This window comes from Physella acuta, unplaced genomic scaffold (assembly GCF_028476545.2).
Source record: "Physella acuta isolate Inbredline_101_S28 unplaced genomic scaffold, ASM2847654v3 ptg000775l, whole genome shotgun sequence".
Lineage (NCBI taxonomy): Eukaryota > Metazoa > Mollusca > Gastropoda > Physidae > Physella > Physella acuta.
In genome coordinates this window covers 48,749-72,522 of record NW_026732293.1, presented here as the reverse complement: position 1 = coordinate 72,522, position 23,774 = coordinate 48,749, and the positions used below count along the sequence as shown (strand labels likewise).

Here is a 23,774-nt window from a genome sequence, read left to right as displayed (position 1 = left end):
ACAGGCTTGCAATGGCTGCCTCTACATAGAGTGGAAAGGTGTTGATTTTCATTATTTAATTTGTTTATTTTACACGATTTAGCGACTGTAAAACTAAAATAATTTGCTGGGTGAAATTTCAAGGTATGCCTTTAGCTGCTAATAAAGTCCTGCTTTAGGAAAAATCTAAGGTGATAGATTATTTGATAAGATATTAAAAACAATTTTACCCTTTTTTAAAAATGAAAATCAAAAAAGTTCTTAAAAACATTTCTGATTCTGGAAAAGTGGAAACCGTAGAATTTAAATCTAAAGTCTAGGTTCTAGATCTCTAATTTAGTAATTATTTCTAAATCTGTGCCTCAATTGTAGAACAAGTAATTCGAGATCTAGACTAGTTTATTTTTTAAAAGTTTCTAGACTAGAGTAAAGTTCCTCGTGGGATCACACATAGCAAAAAATTCCGAACTCCCGATTTTCATCAGGCGCTATTTTGTAACCGTTTCACACAGAAACAAACCGAAAGTACTTTATTACTCCACTGCCATTCTACTCTAATATGCATGAGTTATTTTGTATTCATACGCATAGTATTTGAGATATTCATGTTTTAGTGACGAACCTCCTTGGGATCAACTTTTCCCCCTTTTTTTTTTGCCTGAGATCACCTGTCCCTGCTTGGGATCACTAGCGTATTTTTTACGTTTTGATCCAATTTTAATAATTGAAATAAACATTTTACTCATTTAAACGTGTTGTTGATTGTATAATTAATTAATAGATTTGCAAAAACCAAATAAAAACACGTTAATAAATTTATTAACTACAAATTACGGATGACCCAGTGATGACTCAAGGGACGCAACTATAATAATCATAACAAAGGGACGTAACAATCACTAACAAGACAAAACGTAACATTTGCTTCGATTGGATTGTTTGTAGAGACACAAACTAGATTTAGAAGAAGTAGACGATCTAAATAATTAAAACAACAGCAAAAAAATAGAAATTATATAGGTTCTAGACTTAGCTTGAAATATAGAGCATCTAGATCTAGGCTAGTCTAGCTCAAGTCGTTGATGATCCCAACGAGGTGAAACCACCCTAATTGTTACCCCAGCTGGGATCACCCCCATTTCACATCTAAGATTATTTTATTAGCCTTATCTATCGTATGTACAGTGTCCCGCACATAAATAGAAGCTATTTATAGTTAACCTAGTTATAAAAAGCTTTGATTGGTTGGTTTTATTCATCTTATCCGGGACCTAGTGCTTTTCATACCGGGGAACTAGAATCGCCTACGACGTCATACCTCGAAACTTGAAAATTTAAAAACTCGTCTTTCAGAAGGAATAAAACAAAAGAATTTGACCTGGATATATTTAGAAATGGACATGTTTACAGCAGATATTGGTAGTTTCGTATAAAACATCCAAACAAATATTATACGAAGCGATAAACATGAATGTGATCCCACCGAGGTTTTGATCCCACGAGGAACTTTACTCTAGATCTAGAATCTAGCAGTAGAGTTTACTTAGTTTACTTGTCTATGTGCTACAACTAGAAGACAAAGTTACGAAAGTATTAGCCTGCCTTAGTAATTAAATTAGTTAGCCCAAATAAATTAGATATTCTGAGTCAACAGTCAATTCTCACTGATCTTACACTAAATCTAAAATTTAGTCTAGATCTAGATCTTCTTGAGTTTCAATTTAAACATGACTACTGAAGTGAATAGGCCTACTAAAGAGTAAAGACTAAAGACCCACATTTAATCCATCAAGCACTAATTTTGACTTTTAAGGGTGTTAGCTTGTTTTAGATACTTAGGCCTATAGGCCCTACTTATTTTATAATTTGTGACATGGCAGGCCGAAGAGGTATAGGGCCTACATTTTAAAAAATTAGTCCAAGGTTACTGGAACTAAAATAAAATTTGCCATATTGTTGTTAGCAATGGGCCTACCCTGAGGTTTAGTTTATATGTAATGCCAACAACTGTTTGGGTATTTTTTTATACTAGTGTTTGATAACGAAATCTTCTTAAAAAGGGGGTGTTAGGTAATGGGTAGTTAACTTAAATACACACATGGCTTGCTAATATCAATGCTAACCCCATCTCTAGTCCTACCATATGCCTAACCCTAATTTCTAACCACAAACTAGTCGAGATTACTATACTATTAACAACTATTTAATAAATCTAAAATATAGGCCTAATATTTTTTACGAAGTGACTCTGAAAAAGATTTTTCACCTCAACGTCTCCACCTAATTGACAAAAGATAGTTCTGCGCATGCGCAGTGACTTAGGGCTAGGGTTCTGCGATTGTAAACACATGCATGCGCAGTACCATCGAAAACATTGCCGCGAAGACATCGTAGGTTCTCTCCATTGCGCATGCGTATCTTTTTCCGGCTAGCATCACCCTATTCTTTAATAAGGCCTAATTAAAAATAAATTTGTTAGCCCAATGTTTCGAATAGGTCTATTGATCTAGACTCTGTAGTCACAGGCAATTGTCTTTGTATCTATTTGATATGGAAAATAGTAAAATGCAGAGTACTTTTGCTTGCTCTGTTCTTCTCTGCTGACTAATTCTAGATTTAAATCTATCTACAAGAACCTTATTTCAGGTAGAACTATTAATCATAGTAGGTAGTAACCAGTAGTAGAATAGGAAAGTAGCTAGACTAACTCATTGCTGATTGATGAAGAGATTATGCCTAAAATAAATGGCATACTATTAGGCTTATTGGTATCAGCCATGCTTGCAGTAGAAAGTAACCAGAGTATGCCCAATACTTTCAATTTGGTTTTGCATATTAAATAGTTATTAGGCCTAATTTATAGTAAATTAAACATTTTTCAGTGTAAAAAATGTGTTAAATAAGCCAAATTAAAATTTTCTACAGCTTCATAGAAACAATTGAGTAGTCTTAACTTAAGTGTAGCCCTTTTTGCTAAGAGTAATATAAAAAAGAAGCAATAAGAGTAATGAATGTTTCTTGTTAATGAAAACTCTTGAATAGTGATGTGTTTGCAAATGATTGCTAAGTTAGTGTTGAATAATAAACAGAAAGAGCATACTTTTTAAATGTAAAATTTAGGTCTAATGTTAAACTATTAATTGTAGTCCAAAGTTAACATTTCCTTCTTTTTGGTATTTCAGACTTTTAATGGAGAGAAGTGTGGATGAAGGTACTAGAGTGGAAGCTGGCGGAGACAGTGAGGAAAACGAATCGAGTGAAAATGTTAATTCATCCAATATAAATTTTCTTAAGGAAAATGAAGATTCTATTGAAGGGTCTCTATCCATAGATCCAAGTGACATAAAACTCAGTGATGGTACAAATAAAAATGTTGACGATACAGAAAAATTGTCCCAAAAAGATTTGGGGACTGAACTATCTACTTGTAGTCATGATGAGCTAGCAGAAGATGTAAAAAATACCTCTGACTTAGACAAAGCTGCATCTATTAGTGAACAACATGCTACTGTTGAAGATTCTTCTAGATCATCACCTCTCAGTAATAGCAATAGTGAGTCATCTGAAAGGGAGATTAATCTGGAATCATCAAGCCCTAATACTGAAGAATCTGGTCCTAGTATAGATGCTTCCCTATCTGAGCCCTTACAAAAAAGTTCTGTTGCTGGGTTTGACTCAGAAGTACCAGTGCTGCATGCAGCACCTGCTGGACCTTCAAATGACAGAGAAGACATCAGTGAGGATGAGCTGGATATTGATTCTACTGGGAGCGTAGATCAAGAGGTTACCCAGCCCCAAAATGTTGCCCCTGTTGACACCTTAGATATTCAGGGTCCTACTAATGTTGAGGTTTCAATGGAATTGTCTAGAGATACTGGTGGTACTCTTCCTGAGACACAATTGATCAATGATGATACTAGGGGCACCATATCAAGTGATGATAGAGAAATAATTGACCTGAAGCTAGAAGATGCTGTGGGTAAAAGTGACGACGACGATGATTTTAATCGTGAATCTAAAGGAGCTAGCGAAGATTTAGAAGCTGTCTCTGATGATGAGTTACCAGAAGCGGCACAAGTTGCTCCGACTTTATCAGAACCTAGCAGTTCTACAATGATTGGAGATGTAGTGAGTTCAGAAGATGAAGGGGCTTTAAGTCTAGAGAACGTGTATGGAGCTTTACATGACACCGAGCACAATTCAGTACATCGGATATCCTCCAACCTTGATATTTCTGAGGCTTCTAATAGCTATGTTAGCTCAACAGATTTACATAGGGCATTAGATAAAGAAGATTCTTTGTCACAACAAAATTCTGAGCCACTTAACACTAATATACCAAGTCTGCCTCCTTTGGAGGCTGAACCTATATCAGATGAGGAAGACATGGAGCAAGGAGATGACAATCCATCTGGCTGTGATGGTGATGGGGAAGCAGGCGAGATTAAAAGTCCAGTTCGTTCTCCTATTTCCGAACAAGGTGGACTTTTGGGTGAGGTTGAGCCTATTTCTGCAGATGAAACTAGTGATACTGATGGAGAATTACATAGCGGAGATGATGACTCCAGGCCTGGGGAGAGCGGACTAAAATCTGGCAATAACTTTGAATCTATAGAATCTGATGAAGATGGTGATTTAGAGGCCAATTCATCTAATAAACCTTCTTTAAGATCTCATTCTTCTGGTATGTTAAATGTTGAGGAAAAAAAGATTAGTAGTGATTATATGGAGAATATTTCTGATGAAGAAAACTTAGAGCAAGGGGATGGCTATAGAAAGTCTGGTAAAGTTTCTCTTAGACTCTCAGAAGAAAATTTACAACTTAGCAATTCACTTAATAAGGATATAGAATCTGAAAAAAAGCCTTTAGCTACAAACTTTAATGAACATCAAGTAGAACTTGATTATGAAGAGAATGAGGGAGAAGAAGGTGTTGGTAAAATAGAGGAATTACCTGAGCCTAAAACTAAAGATGATGGTGAAGAAGGAGAACTTGCAGAGGTAAAAAAAAAATTTCTTGTGTATCGAATTTTTGTTTCAAAATAAGATAATTTTTTCCTTTTATATATATCATTGAACCTGAACTCTTAAATATATGTACCTGTACTTTTTAGTCCTCCTTAATTAATTTAAAAATTTGTTTGGAAATAGCATATCACTTTCTGAATTATAATTATTTTTTACATAGAAAGCAGTCATTTAATCTAGCTTCAATGAGTATATAGAATAGCATTTGCTTCTTTGCTGTTTGTTTTTGTTTTTTGAATTGGTTTCATTTTGCATTCTGAGAGATCTGCCAGGATTTGTACAATATTTATTGAAAATATTAATTTAAAACTTTTACTGACATTTTTTAGGCTGCCGGCTCTGATAAAGATGAAGGGGAATTAAGTGTAAGATATTAATTTATATTAACATAGATAATCCACTTGTTTTGTCTGTAATATAATGCAGCACTAATAGTTATGGATAAAAAAAATCAGACTTATAATGTTTTAAATTTAATAGTCATTTTAAAAACACAACCTGTAATTTGCATTTATTTTAAGTTGATAAAAATATGTTTTTTTCTACCTTACACACAGGCTACACAAGAAAATTTAATTTTAAAAATCTACTTAGTATTATGGTACTAATTTGAATTTGTTTAAAATGTAATTCATTTATTTTTAGGATGATGATTGTGAGGAAGGTGAAATTAAAGAACCTGGCAGCAAAAAGCCTTTTGTTACACCAATGTGCAGGTTCTTCCAAAAAGGCAATTGCACTTGGGGCATCAACTGTAGATTTTTGCATCCAGGTGTAAATGATAAAGGTAAGCTGCTCTTTAATTTGTTTGATTTAAGTGACAAAACCTATTCAACACACACTGTCTGACTACAACAGTATTACAATTAAATTATTCTCTGATTAATACATCTTTGCAAGAGTTTATCATGAAGTGTTAGATCTTTGTTTGTACACTAGATTAACATTTTTTCCGGATTTTATTTTTAAAAGGCAGTAAAAAAGTGTTAATGTAAAATAATATAGATGCCTACAAATTGGCTTTAATTTAAAATAAATATTTTATCTTCAAATGAAAGATTCTGCTAAATTAATCGACCATGTTTTAAATTATATGAATTCAATTATTTGTATTGATCAGGTAACTACCAGATGATAGAAATACCTGGTTTCAAACCTCTTGGGATCAGATCTCGAATAGGGGTTCCAGGACCATGGCCTCAGGTTAATTTATTTTTTAATTTCATTTTTATTGTCTAACGATAATTGAACAATTGGTTAACTTAGCAATGAAATACAAATTTAAAAAAAATTGTTTTTAATTGTGGCTTGTTTTTAAATTTTCCATTCCTTTAAAAGTATTAGTTTATCTTATTAAGAAGTTTTATGTAGTTTTCAAAGCGCTATTTGAATATTGATTTATGTATTGAACTAGTTCAATAATACATTTGACTTTTTTCTGTTGTAGCAACCTGAAGTACCCATAGAACTCCCACCTCCTCCAATTCCAGACATTCCACCTGTTGAAACAGCTTGGGAAAGAGGCCTCAGGATTGCTAAAGAGGTTTGGGAGTTTCTGATTTTCCAAACATTCAAATAGTATCAAATCTCTTTCAAAACAATTGTATTATAATTTTTTTTCAATTTCAGCAAAGAAAAAAAGCAAATGAAAGAAAAGAGCTTGAACCCGATTTTGAAGAAAAATGTTTAAATTTATCAGTTGATGAGGAGAGAGAATTGAACAAGGAGAACGAACGAATGCCCAAAATCATTCCTAAAGACCCTTACTATGACCAGCAAGCGTAAGTATATATTTCAGTATTTTATAACAAAACATTGAACAAAAAAAGCCAATACCATGGGGCTGTACTCCCCTCTTTTTTTTTAAAATGGTGGTAGACTGATTAGTTTCCCTTTGTCTATGTAATACAATTTTGAAATACATTTTGCTTATGTATAATTCAAACAGGCCAATTTGAAATTTAAAATTATTTCATGTAAAATTATTTTTAAAAAAATCAATAGCAAGTTAGATTGAAATATACATTTTAGTGACAGTTAAGTTCTCAGGAGGTTTTTTTTATACGATTAGGTTGAATCATTTATAGGTTAACACATTGCATAGTCTTGCTAATGCAAATAACTTACTAGAATCAATTTGTTATAAAAAAAAATATCTTTAACCTCCCAGATTTGAAGAGGATGAATATTATAAAATACCAAGAGATCCTTGGCAGACTGGCCACTATGAAAATTTTGAAGTGAGATACCACAGAGAAAGCTCTTTTTCTCCACCATATCGGGTAAAATAATTTTCTTAAAAATTATTGCATTGTTACTTCAATAAGATGTTCAAAATAATAAAATGTTCATCTTGTTTGTGGTTGTAAATTTAGGATAAAACTATGATGATGCCACCATCAAGATACAGCCGGCCTTACAGTCCACCAGTTGATAAGTAAGTCTTGTTGATATTATTGAAGGTTAAAAATTATTTGAATAGAGCTATTAATTTATTTTAAGATCCATCTTTTGTCTTAATAGATTTTTTGCATTTTATTTTTAAAAAAATTTAAATGAAGTAATTTCATAAAACAGGTGAACTCTACTTTATCTTCCACTTGGGCCGCCAGGTCCAAAAAGGGAAATTTACCTACTTCTGAGTCATAATAATTGTAGTTGATAAAAAAGTTAACAGTTTAGGGCCATCTCTAAAGTAAAGATTTTAAGCTACAAAAATAAAAAGTTTACTGATTGTTACTTAGTATTAAGAAACTTTTTTGCTCTTTGGTTGAACTGTACACTTTACAAAAGAAATTTGTAATTCTAGATTTGGAAGAGAGAGACTAGAAAGAAGAGAACCATTTAGACCTGAACCCCCTCCAGTACCTATTACATCCCATGATTATCCATCTCCCATTAAAAGACCAGATGAATGGACTGATCCATGGCGAAGGTAAAAAAATATGTTCAAACTATTGTTATCTCTCAACACCCATTGGTGCATGTGGTATCAACAAGTTCTAGCTATAACCTCTGCCTGTTGGAAAGTTAGGCTTCTTTCTTCATGTTTTTTTTGTCATCCTTTGTTTTCTCTTGCCCTTGGTGTTCACCTGAAAGCAGTCCTAGCTAATACATCTGCTCTCAATCATAGCACATGGCCCAACCATTTCCACCTTCTGTGTCTGATAACTACTGTTAATGGTTGAATGAGTGTTCTTTTTAACTCCTCATTTGAGGTAGTGTTTTGACAGAAGATTAGAAGATTCTCAATATTTGTGTTAAGCACTTCATGATTATGTAGCTTTAGTATGAGGTTTGGATGGTTTACATGTTAAATGTATATTGCAGGTCCAAGTCTCCTCAAGCACACAAGCCCAAACCTAGAAATCACTCGCGTGGTAGAAGGGCACATAGATCTGTCAGTGATTCCTCAAACTCATCCAGGTATTTAATTTGCATTAATATACATATGTATTTATCAACTATTTAAGAATTTCATTGAAAGGGTGATAGCACATGAGCTGATTATTAAATGATTTAACCTACTCATTTTCTTTCATAAAGCTAGTCACAGGTTCATTTTCTGACACTTAGCTCCAAAAACAATATTTAAACCTTTGTTTTTTACCTCATGTTTTTTGCATTTTATTATATAGATATTCAAAGATATTGATAGCTGTATAAAATATCTGAGTAAAAATCTGGAAAATTTTGAATTTGACTTTTTAGAAAGCAGTCTAAACCTTGTACATGTAATTTCTCAAACAAGTTCAATGAATCTTTACTAAAATTTATGTGATCTAATTAATTCTAGGTCAAGTTCAGGATCATCTTCAGGATCATCGCGTAGTAGTCGTTCTTTCAGTGGCTCATCTGGCAGTTCTAGGTATTTATACTCTTACCCTTTTTGTACAGTATATTAAGCTACATGGTAAGATAAAATTTGAGCTTGGATACTGTTGAAGTTTTAAAAAATAATATTAAACTTTTGGGTAATAATGACGTTTTAAATAGCCTGCAACCGGTCCTTAATGTTTTGTAAAATTGGATAAGTTATTTTAATTATCTTACTCTTGATAAAATTATAGCTCTTAGGCCTTTAACACAATTCAATTTTCTTTTCTTGTAATTTTTAAGCAATAAATAGATACTTATCCTTTGGATATAAAATTAGTTTTGAGCGTGCTCATAAATGTACTTCTCATTCAAACAGAGTTTGGAAGCAAAACATTTCTAAAGTAATAACTTTTGTGCCAAAGAAAAAACGGTATACCTGAAAAGAGCACTGTTAAACTTTATTCATTGCTAGCTTTTTAATACAAAGTTCAATGTCAGTAGTTCAAAGTTATTGTAAAACATGCTTTGCCCCTTTGGCATTTTGTTGAAATTTATGTTAACATTTTGATCTACTCACAGTTGAGAAATGTTATTAGAGTTGTAAAACAATTGTGTATTTACTTAAGTATAACAGAAAATCAATCATGCATTATTATGTTGTTTTCAGCAACAATCTAAAAAAGATTTATTTAAAGTCTTAGTGAATTATTCTTACAACATTATCACTATTTTAAAATTTAAATTAATTTAATTTAAAAAAATGTGTTTACTTTCTAACTTTAAAAAAATATGAAATTTTTATCTATTTCTAACACAGAAACACAGTCATATAAAAAATGAATGACCCCCATTAACAATTTTTAAACCTATAATTATTAATATATAGCCTACCTTAAAAAGAACTTTTACCTTTACTGGTTAAAATGGAAATGTACAAATACTTACAATAGGGCCAAAAGAGCTTAATGTTAAAAAAGACAAAATTTTAATAACACGCATGTTTTGTCATCAGCCATTCACGATCTCCAGAGCCTGCTCCCCCTGGTGTAGATAGACATGATCATTATTTTTCTCCATCACGGTAATTATTATAATTTTTAAACATTATCATTTTAGAAGTACTTTATATTTCTGTATAGTCATGAAAATATTATTTTTTTTCTAGCTGTTATGGTTAAGTTCTATTAAAAAGTCTGAATTATTTACAGTGACCAACCCAGAAGTGCAGTTGCAGTTCGGGGTCGTGGTGGCTACAACAATTATGATCAAAACTACAGGAGAGGTAGTCGAGGCTATGATAGGTCTAGGGTTGGCAACAGTGGATACCAGCAGCGAGGAAACTATCGTGGTGGTGGTGGCGGAGGCTACTATAATAATTATGGTGGGGGAGGTGGTGGTTACCCAGAAAGAGACATGAGAGACAGGGGTAGGGATGAGAGATTAGGAAGAAGAGGTCGATCACCCCCTGACAGACCACTACCATATGTTAGGTATGTACTTTTTAAACTTGTCCATGTTACATATTTAAACTTTAATGTAGCATTTTGTAGTAACTGTAGTTACCTTTAAAATATGTTTAAAAATAAGGATGCAATGGGAAAGCTTTATGATCTTAAACCTTTTATTCTAGACCTAGGCCAAAAAGTGCTAGTAGTCGTTCAAGTTCCAGTAGATCACGCTCAAGGAGTCGTGGCAGATTCACATCTTCACACTCTAGATCCAGTTCTGGAAGTTCACGATCTAGCAGCTCCTCAAGTTCATCTGCTGGTAGTGCTGATTCTGAACATTTGTATAGAGACTTGGGACCACCAGCAAAGAACCCAAGAGGGCAACCTGTAGCCAAAAAGAAAAGGAGTAAGCAAAAGTTATTGTCCTAGAATACTAAAAAATAAAATTATTTTTTTTTTAAAATATATTTTTTCAACATTGCTTAAAAAACTTATTACATTTAAAAAAATCATTAACTGTTATTTTAAAATCAATTTTTCAGCCAATAGTCATAAAGAACATACCAAAAACATACCCATGCCTCCTCAATCTGGTCCAATGATGGGTCAACCCCACTCTCCAAAAAATCTCGACCGTATACCACACCCTCGTGATCCCAAAAATATGCCCCCTGGCCCAGTTCCAGGCAGAAATGAATCAAAATATGCAAGTCGCAATGCGCCCCAGGCACCCATTAAAGCTAAAGATCCTCTCAAAGTTGTTGGACAGAAGTCAAATATCAAGCTCACATTACTACCAAAGGTAAGTATTAGAGCTATTGTACTGTCTAATGTTACACTGAAAAATTTAAACCAGCTGTATCATGTTTTATTGTTTAAAAATATCTATTCAATCATTGTAGCAGCAGCAGTCATCTTTAGGCAACAGGCCGAATCCTCTGGACTCTCCACCTCACAATAAACGCAGATTGTCAGAGAGAGATACCTCACCTGTCCCTGCACCACCAGCCAAACGCTTGAACCTGCCACTACCTCAGGCATCATCTGCTTTGAGACTAGCTACAGGTACTTGGTTAATTCTGATCAGATACACAAGCATTATTTTTTAATCTCAGTTTAATGCAAAAATTACTCAACAATTTATTTTTTTTGTACAGAAAAAGCTTCAAAGTTACAGTTGCGTCAAGAAAGAGGCAAGTCCCCTCCTCCTGTTCCTGTACCCCAGCCTCCGCTACCACCAAACGCCCCGAGGACCAAGGCACCAATCTCCCCTCAGAAACAACCAAGTAGCTCTAAATCTCGTATCCCAGAGCCCACAGTAGCCAAAGCTGTCCCGAAAGCTCCATCAGCGAATGCCCCCACAGCAACAGCCACAGGGGCGAAGGCTAAGAAAAGCATGTCATCTCGCAGAGAGGAGCTGCTCAAACAACTGAAAGCTGTGGAAGATGCTATTGCCAGGAAAAAGTCCAAGCTTCAGTGATGTCGTTCTTGTCTGCACTCTTGTTTTAGTATGCAAGGTATGAGAGTCTATTGAATAGTGTGAAAATGGTGCGCATGTGTGAGAATAGGTCAGTGTATATATTATAATTCAGTCATTTTATGATATATTTAAGTGTTCACCGATTATTCTTTTTCCAAATTAATTTAAAAAACTTAAGTATTGTCATAACTTTTAGACAACAGTGCCTTTGTTGGCTGCTAAAGCAACTCGTTGATTATTTTATTTCAATTAAATATCTAACAGTTATGACAGTTCTTTACAATGGATGTTCTAGAAATTTGCCCCAATATGAACATCATTGGTTAGATAAAAAAATTCATTGTATATAAGTACATAAGTGTTTTGTAAGACGTATTACATTTCAGTGAGTTGGTCACTTCTGAAATGTATTGCCATTAAAATAATTATTTTCTTTTATTTAGAAAATATTTATAATGCACATAGTAGGAAACATTGATTTGTTTTATATTTTATGATTGTGACAGAATTTTAATTTACAAATTATTCAGTTCTGATTGATCTAGAATACATTTTTCTAGAATAATAGATGTAAAATTTTGCTTTTGGTCTAATACCAACCTCAAATGTACCTTGGGTTAAGGTGATTTAAATTTTCTTTTTTGACTATAGCACATTAAATTTCTGTTGCAGAGAAGTGTTTGTGTACATTGTTCCACAATATAAATAGTAGTTGAGTTATTTTCTCTTACATGTGCAGTATTTGGTGGTCCACTTGACAAAAAAAGCCATCAGTGCATTTAGTGGGCTTTACTTGTACAAAGACCTGTTCATTGTTTCTGATGCACTAGTATTATTGATTTCACCTGAAGTTTTTTTTTTTTATGGGAGCTATGCTCCCACTTAACTGGTGAATGAATGTATATGATGTGTGATTTCACCCCGGTATATGATTCATCTAGTAAATTGCACTCACACCTTTTGAGTGAACATTAGCATGAAGATCAGAAGAATGTTGAGCTCTAGTTTGTTGTTAGCTACTAAGTCACAGTTGTCCCCCTTGGGATAAGGTACAGTTTTTTTAGAAGAAAAAAAAAGCAATAGACTTTTTTAATGTTTACAAAAACCATGACCATCAATTGGTGCACCCCATCACAAAAGTGATGTAACATAAGGAACATTGCATTGTTAGGTAAAATAATTTGATTTCAAGTTAAATGTACACATTAATCTTAGAAGTTATTTATCTTAACTTATTAATTTTGGTTGTCAATAGATGTTTCTAAAATAGGTGAGAAGATGAAATTTCCAACATTTTCTTAATCTTTGTGTGATATCTTCCTGTTTCTATCTAAGAAAAATTTTAAGGAGCAACTCTAGAACTTTGTTTAACTATGATGCTTGACTATGATCTTCAGTCACCAGTCTGTATTTTGGTCTCACAAAATTGTGTAAATATAATTCATCAGACAAGTCACAAGCCACTTATGTGGCATTTTGTAGTAATAATTGTGTCCTGTGTTGAGATCTTACCTTATTGTTATAATGTTACTTACATTTCTTATGAAAAGAAACTGCAATTGTATGTTGTCATTATTTTTTTTTTTGCACCAATTTGATTTTCTCCATCTGGAAATCTCATTGTTTTAGTGTTAGTTAATGGTTGGTAGGGAGTATAGAGTTAATGGTAAATAGTGCTTGAATTGGTTTGCCCTACTCCGTTTTAGTCACCTTGTTTAAGTATTGTGAATTTTATTTTTGTGATTAGAGAGAAAAAAATTATCAAATAATTGGTTGGCAACTGGTGTTTGGGTTTTATATTATGGTTGTGTCGGCATTTGATTCAATAGTGTGCTGATGCAAATTGTTTTTGTATCAGTTTTCAAATTCTATTCTTGATAAAGATTTGACTGTAAAAATAAAAAACTAAATAAAAAAGATTTCTCAAGCTTGTGTGTGACAGTGTGTGCAAGGGGTGGAGTCGAGTGGGGAACTGTAGGGCAATTATTCTTGTAAATAGCACTTGAATTAGATCTAGTTTTTTTGTGTTATGTCATTTTAAGCATATTTTCAACAAAAAAAAATCATATGAATAAAATGTGGGCAATGCCCAGACATGAACATTCAAAATTATTTCTTTCTTAAATTAGTTAACCTTTCTGACTGGGTTCAATTTAAAGCTACTTTTTAAGAACCAAGACATTACAATTAATGGAAATTTTATCCAATTTGTAAACATTTGTTCCCCCTGACATTGAGTTAGTTGGTCATCTAAATGCACAATACTGGACAGTTCCGGTGATATCTTCGCTAAAATGCAACTTTACCAGTTAGTGCATGCTATGATCCAATGTGAGATAACCCCTTTTTTTGTATAAAAAATATTTTATTTCCGGAAATGACCCGCTTGATTTCGTCCCGAATTGTGTCGGGCATGAAACGCCCCTGAGTACTCTCCACGGTCGGGCCAACAAAGCACTTAACGATGTTGTTGGGTTGTCCCCCCTTGTCCCCTTCTCCCTGTCTGAAAAAAACAACCCCGCTTTATTTTGTTTTTAAATCTCTTCTCTGAAAAACCTGGCCAGTTTGAAGCTATCCAATTTGCCGGTGCTGAAACACAACAATAGATTCATCTTAGCCTGTCACGCTGTGTATACTTTTAATTAGGAGCTAACGCAAGCTGTGGCTGAAAGGACCTCTCTCCTTTAATTCAAATATTATCAAGTGTTTTCTTTTTTTATGGCCCACAAGCTACACAGCAAACCTCGGTGCTCAATTCTATGTTTGTTGTCGTTGTCTCTCAAAGCGAGTTTAAAGGTATGCTTTGTGTCCATGGCAACCATGCGTGGTATTTTTTTTTTACTTGCACATGTTATACACTGCCCTTCCCACATCCCCCCTCCCCCTTTAAACCACAAACCGCGAAGACAAACTAAGCTTATAGAAATAATATTTAAAAAATATTTAGATTACAAAACTGCGCTCTGCTGAGAGAGAACTTCGTATTTCTCTGCTGTTACGATCATCACGTAGCGCTTGTCAGAAATTGCGTAAACGCCCTTTGATGTGAAACTCTTCAAGCAGAAAAATAAATACGAGCTCAAAACGTGTCGAGATTTGTTTTGAACCCTTAAGACAATACTTGTTCCGTGTTTTTACAGCGCTAATCGAACAATGGTTTATTTTTTTCTCAGTGACCGTGATCGACACTCGACCAAAGACATATGCTTATACATATTACGAATCGGCTCCCTTGGGTCCATCACTTGTGGGAAGGGGGGGGGGGGGGCTCATACATGGGGAAACATCCGGCTACAAAAGTGAAGGTTTTGTGAGAAAGATGTTAACTGTAAAACTAATTTTCTGGCCAGATAGCCTACCATCTAATGTTGTCTACAAACGAATGTTTTGTGAGCAATATGTTCCCTGCAAAAATAATCTTAAGACCATATGGCCCACGACGTACCGGCAAAGATGTTCGCCGTTACACAACGTATGATTTTCTTAATGATATACCAAGAAAGATATTGCCTACACAGCTAACACTTCGGCTGAATGTTAATGACATATACCGAGAAGAAAGCCCTAAATAATTTCAAGTACAAGACTTGTGAATTTGTTAAACCACACCATTTTGAAACCTTTATTAACATACCGCTCTAGTCTAAAGCAGCTTCTCTTTTTAGAACGTTTTCTTGACTTAGTGAATCAACATAAATGACTTACAATAATAGTGACAGCAGAGCTAGATCAATATAGAATACAAAGCATATTCTTTTGAGATCTGCATTCTGTTACTTGTCTGTTATGTAAGAAATATTTACTTTTCGAATAACTTGATTATAAAATATTGCTTTGTTTTAGATTTTTAGAGTGTAACATTAAATTGATTAATTAAAAATTACCCACAACTGAAGATGACGACGAATGGAGCTAGTCTAGATTCTCTAAGCCGATCTATGATGAAAGCTACATGACAGTGAAGAGTCTAGACAAGAATCTAGTAACACACATTGCAAAATTTTAACTTTCCGGGGAAGCTACTCTAAGCGATGTGAACACGGGGTTTCCCCGCATGAAACCCGAGCCCCTGTTTTGTCCTACAGTAGCCTGCTGTTAGAGTGGATTGATTCCCTTTATTTTTCGTTTGATCAAAGTTAGTCTCTCTCCCTTGGGAAAAAATAAGATCTGGATTCACAAAAGTTAAACCCCTCGACCGATTCATAAATCTGAAGTGTTATGTTTAAAAAAATGTTTCTTGAAAGAGCTTTGCCTCTAAGGATGCGTCTCTGCACTCAATAAATACCCACTCGCCACTGGCTTATAATGTTACCCTCCCCTGTTCAATGTTTGCCGCCGTTGCACTATAATATTAGCCTCACCTGTTTAATGTAACCATCCAGTCCCTCCGTCACAAACCCCACCCCCATTAAATGCTTCTGAGCGAATGGCTGATATATATATATATATATATATATATATATATATATATATATATATATATATATATATATATATATATATATATATATATATATATATATATATATATATATATATATAAATAAATAAAAATAAAAACAAGTGTTAAATGTACCGGCTTCAAGGGGTCATCCACAAATGACGTAACGCTTTTTTGACGATTTTACCCCCCTCCCCCCCCCCCTCCGTCACACGTCGTCACAAAAAGCGAGACCCCCCTCCCCTAAAATGACGTTACACCTCAGCCTACAACCCCCCCCCCCCTCAAAATTGCTGTTGAATTTTTCTTAAAACATCGATATTTTCCCAAAATCTTGTCTGAACTCTCTCAACATAGAGTATTTTAATCAATTCCTATTACAATTTATTAAGACCGTTTTCTAAAACGCGAAATAACTGCTAAAACTCGTTTTCTAACATTGCCTTTTTACAATGCAAAAACGTGACGTCACACCATCTGACCCCCCCCCCCCCCCCAGTCACACACCGTCACAAAATTACGGACCCCCCTCCCCCCTCCGAGTGTGACGTCATTTATGGACGTCCCCCAAACATCAAACTGATGAATGCAGCTCCAAAACCTCCGTAAGAAAATCTAGTATTAGGAAATCTGGAAATTGCAATATATTTTGGCGAATAGGTTGTAAAATATTCCTGTCCCGTTTTTGAAGCATCGTCAGCCCGTCTTCACAATTTTTCTTCTACATAGATATACTAGCTTGTGGTTCCGTTCTACTCTTCGGTGGGGAGCAAATAACTCCTCGTTTTTTTTTTAAAACATAGAATGGTGCGTTAATAAACTGGATGTAGAGATTTTTTCCAAGGTTCAGTCAGAAAATGTGTTTCCCCGGCCTTCCATGTTTGATCAAACCCATGACATTCAGCACTGATCTCTGCACCGACGAAGCCCCAATGCCTATACAGATGAAAGAATGACGGAGTGACACACTACCGAGCGGGTTATATTAGACAAGGGTACGCTAGATTTAAGAATTTGTCTTCTTAATAAATGCACGACTGAGTTCGGTACTTCTTGCTTCATCCGGATGGAACTCGTTAGTTTTATTATGACTGCTTAAAATTGTTTTTTATAATTACATACTCAAGCATTTTTTTAAAAGTAATCATGATATTTTTTTTTATAGATCAATCAATCATGATAAAATATGTCACATTTTACTGGATCGAAGAAAAAACATTCGACTGTTTTACTGTGGTTGTTGTCCTGAAATGTCACCATGCCCTCGAACACCCCCCCCCCCCCCTCTCGCAGCACCTTTCCTCCACAATTATTCTTTGAACTATGGGCCAATCCCACTCGAGAATACCCAGGCATTTATTTTATATCGCATTTTATGTTCGCCTACCTGTGATTTTTACATTTAAAAATAACTTTTTAATGGTATTTGTTTTTAAAAGGAAGAAAAGAAAAGAAACTTGACAGCTAGTAGGACAGGTTAAACGAAGGAATTCACGACTGGCATTGTTTTATCTGCTTTACAATTTTTTTTAATTTTTAAATTTTTAAAATTTTAAAATTTTATTTTTATTTTTTAACATCTGTAATTTTAATTTTATTTTTTAACATTTGTAATTTTAATTTTAATTTAAAAAAAAAATTTAGTCCTATTTTTATATTTTATTTTTATTTTTGCGTTTAGACGAAGATTGTGGACTGCTCACCTGAAATTCCATGCTCAAGTCCATATAACACGTCCCTGAGTCCACTCAGCTCTTATGGGTACCTGACTCACGTTAGGGAACATAAAAGCGGCTGGGCATAGTGCTGACCACATTATCACTTCATATGCCGAGGTCACTGAATCAGGTGAACTCTACTTCACCTACCACATGAACTGCAAGGGTCGAATTGGTACTTTACAATTTTGTTTATTAGAAAGACCAGACTATCTAGACTTTTTTCCCCCCGTAAGCAGATCTTATGAAGGACGTCAAATGCAACACATTTGTCATTTTTTTTTTCAAAACACTTTTATACTTTACAAAAAAAATTAAAAAAAATATTTTTAAAGAAAAGAATAGTGTTTAATCTCTTTGTGCACTGGTTGTGCAGGGGAATTTACTAGAGATATTTAAAGCCTTTGAGCTGCTTGATTTAATACTTAAAAAACAAAACAAAAACAACTACAACAAGGGGAGGATAATAAGAATTTATGTCCCCTGGCATGTATTAGCTAGGCTTGCCTGATTGGCTTGTAGCAAGTAGAGCTGTGGAACGAGGGGTTGGGGGGGGGGGGGAGCTATCAAACGCCCACTGGATTCATACAGTGGAAAGGAGGAGGGGGTGGGTGGTAGGGGGTAGGGGGTAGGTAGTGGGTGGTAGGGGGTAGGGGGTATTCTAGGGAATTCAAAACCGTACAAAAATCCCAGTAACAGAATTGTTGCTGGTCTGCTTTGATGCTTAGAAGTTCTTGGCGAAAGATAGATCTATATTCAAAACCGAAGGGGGGGGGGGGGGGGGTGGAGGAAGGAGAAAAAAAGATTACAAAACAAAAACTGTCAAGATTTGCCAGGTGTGATGTACAGGGAAATACATTTTTTTATTTCCCCTCTCTACTCGTGATAGCATCTCAACACACATGCTTTCTTTATACCTGTGTTAGCACATAGATTAGTACCTACGTGTCTTCATTGTACATGTGTTAGCCTATAGACTAGCAACTACCTCTCTTTTTTATACTTGTGTTAGCACACACACACTAGGGCCTACATGTCTACTTTATACTTGTGCTAGCCTTCTTTAAAACCGGTGCTAGCACATCAATTAGCACCTACCTGTCTTCTTAAACCTGTGCTAGCACATCAATAGCACATATCTGTTGACATTCTCTCATACGTTCTCTTTATTTTTCTCTCATACGTTCTCTTTATTTTGTCTTGAACTTTCAGGACTGTAAACAACATAAACTTTTGGTTACCCAAAACCTGTTCAATACAAATGCTATACAAATGATTAATCTAGAATTGTTAAAGGGAGCTATGAACATCCTGGGAATGATACAAAAATTATATCAAGTGCATAGGAAACTAAGAAACATATAGTAGTAAAGTTCCCTTTTCAAACCTGACCCATGGGGCAAGTGAAGTATAGTTCACCTGTTTCTGTGAACTCTGCATATGAGGTCAGCACTATGCCCAGCCGCCTTAACTTTTTCTAACGTGAGTTAGATACTCATTATGGTGGATTCAGGGATGTTCTACTGACTTGAACCTAGATTCGAACTCAAGACTTTCGGGTAAGCCGCCTAGCGCTCTACAACTAGGCCATGTCGCCACATAAGAACCATTATATACCAGACACAAATGTTCTTAATTACAAACGTAAGCTATATTCGGTTGAATACGACACTCACTTTGGAACGTGGTTTGGAGTTGGATTCGCTTGTAGTCTGAACTTTAATCCATCTTTTGTGTTTTTGTTGTTAAATGTGTATTTATGTGTAGCATCATTAATCCTTAAAGTGAACTAACGGATCGGGTTAGTGAGGAGAAGTCCTACAAAGGGATTGTGTGAGTTACTGGAGCATTTTTTTTTACACTAAAGGTGCTAGAAATATGTGAAAGATTGGAGCTTTATATTTATTCAAGTATTGTGAGAAATATGTAGGAGATCGGACATTTAATCAAGGGGTTTCTAGAAATATATGGGGGATTAGAACTTTTTACCAGTGGTTCTAGAAATATGTGGGAGATTGGAACTTTTTATCAGTGGTTCTAGAAATATGTGGGAGATTAGAACTTTATATCAGTGGTTCTAGAAATAATAGGGAGATTGGAACTGTTTACCAGTGGTTCTAGAAATATGAGGGAGATTGGAACTTTTTACCAGTGGTTGTAGAAATATGAGGGAGATTGGACATTTAATCAAGTGGTTCTAGAAATATGAGGGAGATTAGAACTTTATATCAGTGGTTCTAGAAATATGAGGGAGATTGGAACTTTTTACCAGTGGTTCTAGAAATATGAGGGAGATTGGAACTTTATATCAGTGGTTCTAGAAATATGAGGGAGATTAGAACTTTATATCAGTGGTTGTAGAAATATGAGGGAGATTGGAACTTTTTATCAGTGGTTCTAGAAATATGAGGGAGATTGGAACTTTAATCAAGTGGTTCTAGAAATATGTGGGAGATTAGAACTTTATATCAGTGGTTCTAGAAATATGAGGGAGATTGGAACTGTTTACCAGTGGTTCTAGAAATATGAGGGAGATTGGAACTTTATATCAGTGGTTCTAGAAAATATGAGGGAGATTGGAACTTTATATCAGTGGTTCTAGAAATATGAGGGAGATTGGAACTTTTTATCAGTGGTTCTAGAAATATGAGGGAGATTGGACATTTAATCAAGTGGTTCTAGAAATATGAGGGAGATTGGAACTTTAATCAAGTGGTTCTAGAAATATGAGGGAGATTGGAACTTTTTATCAGTGGTTCTAGAAATATGAGGGAGATTGGACATTTAATCAAGTGGTTCTAGAAATATGTGGGAGATTAGAACTTTATATCAGTGGTTGTAGAAATATGTGGAGGATTGGAATTTTTACCACTGGTGCTAGAATTATTTAGGACATTGGAACTTATATTGAATATTTACACACGTTGTTCTAAAAAATTGTGTTTGTTATTGATGCCAAATATTAACACAAGTAGTTTAAAAACATGTTAATCGGAGTTAAGTATTTATATGTAATATGTAAGAGGGCATTTAACTCTTGCAGTTAGAGGTCAGTTAAGTCTTGCAGTAAGAGGTCATTTAACTCTTGCAGTAAGAGGTCGTTTAACTCTTGCAGTAAGAGGTCATTTAACTCTTGCAGTAAGAGGTCATTTAACTCTTGCAGTAAGAGGTCATTTAACTCTTGCAGTAAGAGGTCATTTAACTCTTGCAGTAAGAGGTCATTTAACTCTTGCAGTAAGAGGTCATTTGCAGTAAACATTAGACCACGCAACACTGCCGTAAAGATATTGTCGTGTGCCTTTGATGAATCTATTGTCTGATTTAAGTTTTAAACATCGCAACTAGTAGTCCTAGCCTAAAACATCCTTGGACATTCATCATAGTTAGAACCTGATTTTTTTTAATGAGAAAAAAAATCGATAAAATAACACTTTAATTGTAATTACGTTAATCTGAGCAGTTTGCGTGCGTGTGTTTGTGTGTGTGGAACGGACACGAAAACTATCAAACAAAAACAAACTAGATTTTGTGGATGTGTGTGGGGAGGGGGAGGGGTATGAGCCGTAAAAGAAAAGAAGGGAGGTTAGGACACGATATCAACACGGGGTACATGAGGGGGGTGGGGGTGGGAGGGGAGAGAAAAACTCCCGAAGCCTCTCAACCTCTAGCGACAGACAAAACTAGGGGCGTTCCAATTTCCCTTCATTTTCTGCATTATTCGGTCTAAAACCCTGGCCCCCGTATGTGGGGGTGATGTGGGGGTGATGTGGCGGTCCCGGGGCTCTCCACGTCTGCGGGGATTAGTTCGAGTTTTCGCGCCGCTGGGCATAAACACCGCTAATCCGCTCAGGCCGCCATTGTTGTGTGATCGCGGACAGTCCATTGTCGTCTGTCGTTTTTTCTCCCCCCCCCCCTCCCCACTCCCCCAGCCAACGACAGACGTTGCTACGGTTAGGTTATGCCTTCATTCTATTCCACGTGTACATCACCCCATCCCCCCCCCCTTACACCATCCAATCATTCAAACGATATGCCTTCATCAAACGGAAGATAGAACAGAGACGCCTGCAACGTTTAAGCCCTCGCTGATTGGTTGGCCGTGATGACGCTATTGTATGACTCATCGATCTGCCCACAGCCAGATTGCTATTCTAACGTGTGAGCAGCGGCGTATCTTCGGCAGGGAGGGAGGGGGGGGGGGGTTGCCGAGCGAAGCAGAATTTTACGGCGCAAATATATCGGCCTCCTGTAATGTCCTTTCTAGTAGAAGTTTATGAGCCTTCTGTAATGTCCTCTTTCGAGTAGAAGTATATCGGCCTTCTGTAAAGGCCTTTAAAGTAGAAGTATATAAGCCTTCTGTAAAGGCCTTTAGAAGTATATGGGCCTTCTGTAATGCTATGTTTCTAGTAAAAGCATATGAGTCTTCTGTAGTGCTCTCTTGCTGTAAGAATATATGGGCCAACTTTAGTGTTCTCTTGCTGGTAGAACTCCACGAGTCTTCTCTTTCTATGAGAAGTATATTAGTTTTTGTAACATTCTCTTTCTAACAGATCTGTATGATACCTGTATCAGCCTACTGTATGATACCTGTATCAGCCTACTGTATGATACCTGTATCAGCCTACTGTATGATACCTGTATCAGCCTACTGTATGATACCTGTATCAGCCTACTGTATGATACCTGTATCAGCCTACTGTATGATACCTGTATCAGCCTACAGTATGATACCTGTATCAGCCTACTGTATGGTACCTGTATCAGCCTACTGTATGGTACCTGTATCAGCCTACTGTATGGTACCTGTATCAGCCTACTGTATGATACCTGTATCAGCCTACTGTATGATACCTGTATCAGCCTACTGTATGATACCTGTATCAGCCTACTGTATGATACCTGTATCAGCCTACTGTATGATACCTGTATCAGCTGTATCAGCCTACTGTATGATACCTGTATCAGCCTACTGTATGATACCTGTATCAGCCTACTGTATGATACCTGTATCAGCCTACTGTATGATACCTGTATCAGCCTACTGTATGATACCTGTATCAGCCTACTGTATGATACCTGTATCAGCCTACTGTATGATACCTGTATCAGCCTACTGTATGATACCTGTATCAGCCTACTGTATGGTACCTGTATCAGCCTACTATATGATACCTGTATCAGCCTACAGTATGATACCTGTATCAGCCTACTGTATGATACCTGTATTAGTCTACTGTATGATACCTGTATCAGCCTACTGTATGATACCTGTATCAGCTGTATCAGCCTACTGTATGATACCTGTATCAGCCTACTGTATGATACCTGTATCAGCCTACTGTATGATACCTGTATCAGCCTACTGTATGATACCTGTATCAGCCTACTGTATGATACCTGTATCAGCCTACTGTATGATACCTGTATCAGCCTACTGTATGTTACCTGTATCAGCCTACTGTATGATACCTGTATCAGCCTACTGTATGGTACCTGTATCAGCCTACTATATGATACCTGTATCAGCCTACAGTATGATACCTGTATCAGCCTACTGTATGATACCTGTATTAGTCTACTGTATGATACCTGTATCAGCCTACTGTATGGTACCTGTATCAGCCTACTCTATGATAGGGTCCCTACCTGTATCAGCCTACTGTATGGTACCTGTATCAGCCTACTGTATGGTACCTGTATCAGCCTACTGTATGATACCTGTATCAGCCTACTGTATGATACCTGTATCAGCCTACTGTATGATACCTGTATCAGCCTACTGTATGATACCTGTATCAGCCTACTGTATGATACCTGTATCAGCTGTATCAGCCTACTGTATGATACCTGTATCAGCCTAC

General features: G+C 35.7%; 1 protein-coding gene across 1 annotated transcript; it reads left to right on the top strand.

Moving 5' to 3' along the window:
* Positions 1-4: 4 nt before the first annotated feature.
* Positions 5-13,094, top strand: LOC131950658 (zinc finger CCCH domain-containing protein 18). The gene is made up of 18 exons (XM_059312873.1): positions 5-38; positions 3,162-4,980; positions 5,337-5,372; positions 5,653-5,794; positions 6,128-6,210; positions 6,455-6,550; positions 6,637-6,788; positions 7,178-7,289; positions 7,383-7,444; positions 7,817-7,942; positions 8,338-8,433; positions 8,804-8,875; positions 9,839-9,907; positions 10,035-10,316; positions 10,457-10,680; positions 10,817-11,076; positions 11,177-11,339; positions 11,432-13,094. Exons 2-18 carry the CDS (start codon positions 3,169-3,171, stop codon positions 11,752-11,754), a joined length of 4,110 nt encoding a protein of 1,369 aa, XP_059168856.1. The 5' UTR covers positions 5-38; positions 3,162-3,168; the 3' UTR covers positions 11,755-13,094.
* Positions 13,095-23,774: the final 10,680 nt, after the last annotated feature.